The 5,889-nt window shown below is 41.4% G+C and overlaps 1 protein-coding gene across 1 annotated transcript in view; it reads left to right on the top strand.

Annotated features, from left to right (window-relative positions):
• The window catches only part of ppm1k (protein phosphatase, Mg2+/Mn2+ dependent, 1K), a 28,639-nt gene extending 24,147 nt beyond the window's left edge, over window positions 1–4,492 (top strand). The window contains exons 6-7 of the mRNA XM_034188604.1: window positions 626–760; window positions 3,643–4,492. Of these exons, the coding sequence (XP_034044495.1) occupies window positions 626–760; window positions 3,643–3,774 (267 nt within the window). The 3' untranslated portion in view covers window positions 3,775–4,492. The remainder of the gene's footprint in view (window positions 1–625; window positions 761–3,642) is intronic.
• Window positions 4,493–5,889: the final 1,397 nt, after the last annotated feature.

Below are 5,889 nucleotides of genomic sequence, written 5' to 3'. Positions count from 1 at the left end.
TGCAGTGAATGTAAATTACTTTTTTTTTTTTTTTTCTTTCCCTCTGTGTAGCAGCACCTCACAGCTGCAAAACACAACAGAGAGGAACTAACATGCATGATTTTAGGGTTTACAAATCTTTTTGACCTTTCAGCTTTACTTACTATGCCAGCAAAAAACATTGGTGGGCTAAAAGTTAGCGAAACTAGATTTAACAGAAGCTAAATCGTCCGCTGATGATTTTTGAAGTTAGCTGAAAAGCTAATCCGCTAACAAAAAAGTTAGCTTTGCTAATTAGCGGATTAGCAGAACTGTGCCCAGCACTGCTTTGGCAGAGCCCTGCTGTAATCTGCCAGACATGATGCAATGGTTTTTAAGCTCTTTGATTGCAAGGTGCTTATTGACCTTTGGTTTGGTTTGATTTTGGACCTCATGGCTTCAGACAGGAAACTTTAGAGGTTTTGTAATTGTGGCAGTTTCAAACCATGGTTTACTACCTACTCATCAAAATTGTAGGCTGTCCATAATCTGTTTGTACATTAGGCATTTCAAGTTATTTACTTATTTGAACGTATTATTTCAAAATTTTAATTGCTGTTCAAAATGAGTTGTCAGTGGTTCACAATATTGCTTGCTCACTTTCCAGTTGCACCATGCCCATGACTCATTCCTGGCGCTTACCACAGATGGCATCAACTTCATCATGAACAGTCAAGAGATCTGTAATGTCATCAGCCATTGCCATGACCCTAAAGAGGCAGCACAGAAAATACCTGAGCAGGTTTGTTTGTATTTGGCTTGTTTCATACAGATCCCCAAGCAAAAAAAAAAAAACAAGACAAAAGAAGAGCATCATTCTAGTCATCTATAAAACTTGGCATGTTCCAAGAGTTATAAGATTCCTTCAGGTCAAAGAAACCTTCATAAGCACTGCTAATTTTAAAGCCTCTACAGTGAGGAAAATAAGTATTTGAACACCCTGCGATTTTGCAAGTTCTCCCATTTAGAAATCATGGAGGGGTCTGAAAATTTCATCTTAGGTGCATGTCCACTGTGACAGACATAATCTAAAAAAAAAGGAAATCACAATGTATGATGTATAATTTATTTGTATGTTACTGCTGCAAATAAGTATTTCAACACCTGTGAAAATCAATGTTGCCGTATTTTCCGGACTATAAGTTGCACCAGTCACTATATCCATTATAAAGAAAAATAAACCATAAATAAGTTGCACTGGACTATAAGTCGCATGGGCATACAGGTATGTTAACTTAACATGAAAAGTTCAGATGATAATATTGTGACGGCTACCGTTTTGCCTATTTCACCAGTCGCAACTTGTAATCTGCAGAGTATGATTTTCTTTTTGGTGGCATTTTTTTCGGGCCTTCTCCGTTGTCTTGTTATCAGTAATGTTGAAATTTTTATTTTTCTATGGTAGTCAGAAGTCGCAGGAACAGTCACACAAGCCTTGAGTGCCCTCTCGTGAGCTGCATTTTACCTACGGATATGTTTGTATTTTGCAGACCACATTGCGAGCCGAACCATAACCCGCACCATCGTTGAACGGTTCTTTTCTAACATATTACCTGCTGTGGACCATAGTACACACCAGGTGTCAGCTGCCGATGTTCATGCAGCACCTACCTGCACAGCTCATAACCTCCCCGTGGTGTCGACGCCAGCTCCTTCCAAGTGCAAACGCTAATCCTCTGCCGTCGCTCACCCAGTGTTCCCACGCAGCTCTCAGTGTCAACTTAAACACTCTGCTCACACTGAGATCCAAGGGTTGAAGCTGTTTTGTTAGCCCTCCCGGAATAACAGCAAGCACCATGTTCATCTGCTTCACACGCTGTTTCACAGTCATTATCTGGGTGAGGTGAGGAATACGCGTCCAGTGTTCTGTTCTCTGATTGGTTATCGTGACCTATAGGGTGGCCGCCATACTACAGTGCCCATGATGCATAGCAATTCCGTTTTCGGCAGCCATTTTAAAACATAGAGCTACTCTGTCACGTAAAATTGTTTTATTACGGTAAATTAATTGAGAATGTACCGGTATATTTTTCATTTATAAGTCGCTCTGGAATATAGGTCGCACCCCCCGGCCAAAACACATAAAAAAGTGTGACTTATAGTCCGAAAAATACAGTAATATTTGGTACAGTAGCCTTTGTTTGCAATTACAGAAGTCAAACATTTCCTGTGTTTTTCACCAGGTTTGCACACAGTGCAGCAGGGATTTTGGCCCATTCCTCCACACAGATCTTCTCTAGATCAGCCAGGTTACTGGGCTGTCGCTGAGAAACACAGAGTTTGAGCTCCCTCCAAAGATTTTTCTATTGGGTTTAGGTCTGGAGACTGGCTAGGCCACTCCAGAACATTTATATGCTTCTTATGGAGGCACTCCTTGGTTATCCTGACTGTGTGCTTCGGGTCATTGTCATGTTGGAAGACCCATCCACGATCCATCTTCAATGCTCTAACTGAGGGAAGGAGGTTATTCCCCAAAATCTCGCAATACATGGCCCCGGTCATCCTCTCCTTAATACAGTGCAGTTGTCCTGTCCCATGTGCAGAAAAACACCCCCAAAGCATGATGCTTCCACCTCCATGCTTCACAGTAGGGACGGTGTTTTTGAGACGGTACTCAGCATTATTCTTCCTCCAAACACAGCGAGTGGAATTAAGACCAAAAAGTTCTATCTTGGTCTCATCTGACCACATAACTTTCTCCCATGACTCCTCTGGATCATCCAAATGGTCATGGGCAAACTTAAGACGGGCCTGGACGTGTGCTGATTTAAGCAGGGGAACCTTCCGTGCCATGCGTGATTTTAACCCATGATGTCTGAGTGTATTACCCACAGTAACCTTGGAAACAGTGGTGCCAGCTCTCTTCAGGTCATTGACCAGCTCCTCCCGTGCAGTTCTGGGCTGATTCCTCACCTTTCTTAGGATCACTGATACACCACGAGGTGGGATCTTGCATGGAGCCCCAGTCTGAGGGAGATTGACAGTCATGTTTGGCTTCTTCCATTTTCGAATAATTGCTCCAACAGTTGATCTTTTTTCACCAAGCTGCTTGGCAATTGCCCCGTAGCCCTTTCCAGCCTTGTGGAGGTCTACAATTTTGTCTCTGGTGTCTTTGGACAGCTTTTTGGTCTTAGCCATGTTAGTAGTTGGAGTCTTATTGATTGTGTGGGGTGGACAGGTGTCTTTATGCAGCTAACGACCTCAAATAGGTGCTTCTAATTTGGAATAATAAGTGGAGTGGAGATGAAATTTTTCGAGGCAGACTAACAGGTCTTTGAGGGCCAGAATTTCTGCTGGTTGGCAGGTGTTGAAATACTTATTTGCAGCAGTAACATGCAAATAAATTATAAAAAAAAATCATAGAATGATTTCTGGATTTTTTTTTTTTTTTTTTTTTTTTTTTTTGGATTATGTCTCTCACAGTGGACATGCACCTAAGATGAACATTTCAGACCCCTGCATGATTTCTAAGTGGGAGAACTTGCAAAATTGCAGGGTGTTCAAATTCTTATTTTCCTCACTGTATTTTCTAATTTGTATACATCACCTTGTATGTTCAAATTGTAGGTGCATAATTGGCACACGGTACAAGTAAGTCTCCTTACAGTTTTTATTCTCCTGCAGGCTCTTCACTACGGCTCAGAAGACAACAGTACGATTGTTGTCGTGCCCTTTGGTGCGTGGGGGAAGCACAAGAGTTCAGACACAAGTTTCTCCTTCAGCCGAAGCTTTGTTTCCAGCGGTCGCTGGGCCTAATCACTCAGATGTGAGATATAAGTTCGGTCTGTGGACCTAATCAGTGTGTGCAATACAATCAGTCAAGAGTGTGTTCGCTGTCTCGTTGTGAAGAGCTGCACAGTGAAGAATATTGCAGATAATTCCAGCTTTTCTGTTTTGGGGGAACTGGTGTTAATACCAGACTTTGTTCATGTCGACGTGATGTGTTTGACTAATGGTGAATATCAAAGGAAAGAAAAGAGAAGCGGGGGGGCTCACTCATACTGCGTCTGCATATGCAAACTGCAGCTAGCATTTTCTTTAAGGTGAACGGCCATTGGTCAAACATGTCACGTTGGTGTAACAGTTGTTGACATAAATAGCAAGTTACCCCACACTTGGAAATCCAGCAATATCTGGAAAACATCCATCACTGCTCGCATTTGTCTTACAAGTCATCCGTAAGGATTAGAATTTTTTGAAATTTGTTCATTAGCTTCTGTGATTTCACGTAAAAGAAAAACCTCCTTATGCAAAATTTTTATCTGCTAGTGGGCCAATGATTGTAGCGTTGCTAGAAGCTCAGATGAGTCTGCACGTGTCTGACCTACAAGCTTTCAGTTGGTTGTTGTGTGTTCTGCTGTACACTGGTTAACAACTAGTATTTTTGTCTGACATTCAGATAATTTAAAAAAAAAATCTGTTTATCTCGTAATGCCACAAGAAACTGACAAACATGTAGAAATGTTAAAGCAAAGTTAGTCCAGAGGTGTTTTTGTGTGTGTGTGTGTGTGTGTGTGTGTGTGTGTGTGTGTGTGTGTGTGTGTGTGTGTGTGTGTGTGTGTGTGTGTGTGTGTGTGTGTGTGTGTGTGTGTGTGTGAGAGTGAGAGAGATTCTGGTGGTAACGGGTGCCTCAACACTCCAAAAAATGTCTGGAAATACAAGATAAGAATAACAAAATTTTGCAGCTGGGTTTTTTTTTGTTTTGTTTTGTTCTTTTTACATGCTCACAGCAGTAATATGGGGGTGGTATTCTTTTCCACCTGGCGTCTGTCCAGGTGGAAACAAAATAACTGAAGAGTTTTGATCCAGTTGGGACCAAGTCTGGTTGAATTGGTAAAGATACATGTATGACTACTGTGAAACACTAAGATGAAGTCATGTATCACCTTTCTTTTCTACACAGGACCTTTGAACTTAAAATAACTAACATCCATCATGTTTGGTCCGTGTTGGCTCCAAATTCTTTGATTTAATGACAAATAAAGGTACAGAAATGATCAAATGTGAAAGCCACATAGAACTGTACGTTATGGTACCAAGAAATAATTTGCATGAATCCATTAGTCATGTAAAGGTGTCCTGACACTTGCACAACTTTCATCTGCACACTTGCATGCACTCTCCCATGCAGAAGAGTAAACTCATTTCAAACTCATTGTAAACCGGTGTAAACTGTGCGCGGCTTCGTGCACATGTGCAAAGAATATTTGGAAATGTTTGAAATCTCCATCACACATTAATTACGTGAACTTCAAGTGAACATTGCGTAAACAATTCAAAAACACTGCATGTGAGTGTGAGTGATTGCGTAAGCGCACCACACAATTATAACAAGATGTTAAATCTATCATAAACATACTTTTATAGCTGCTCACAAGAACGAATGAACATGCAACTGTTTTACCAAGTTATTACAGTATAAACGTGACAAATATTACCTTTTTAGATGGTTCCAAATATTTTCTTCACACCATTAAGCGTGCATGCATGCGAGAGAGAAAAGCTCCAGCTGAAACGGTCCTATGTGATTCTGGAAGCGATTAGAGGCGTTTTCAACAGCCAACTCGGACAGAAAATGATTAATACGCTACGAAATAATTATTTATGCAGTGTCTAGCGCACAGCGCATGGCAGCCAGTGGAACAAAGCGTTACATACAGCTGGGAACACAGTGGGTGGAGATCGTCACGACGATGTGCAATGCAGGGCACCTTAAGGTGTTGGTATGGTACTCTGAGTGCCCCTTCTAACCCCCACCACCATCCGCAGGATTTACTTGAGCAGGCGTTGATGTATGTTGAACAGCAAGACTACATGGAGTAGGTGAAGCAAAACAATTAACATGAGAAAAGTACATTTTTGGGGAAGAAA

This window comes from Thalassophryne amazonica, chromosome 15, assembly GCF_902500255.1.
Source record: "Thalassophryne amazonica chromosome 15, fThaAma1.1, whole genome shotgun sequence".
Lineage (NCBI taxonomy): Eukaryota > Metazoa > Chordata > Actinopteri > Batrachoidiformes > Batrachoididae > Thalassophryne > Thalassophryne amazonica.
Note: the sequence above shows the minus strand (reverse complement) of the source record. Positions and strands in the feature narration are given on the sequence as shown.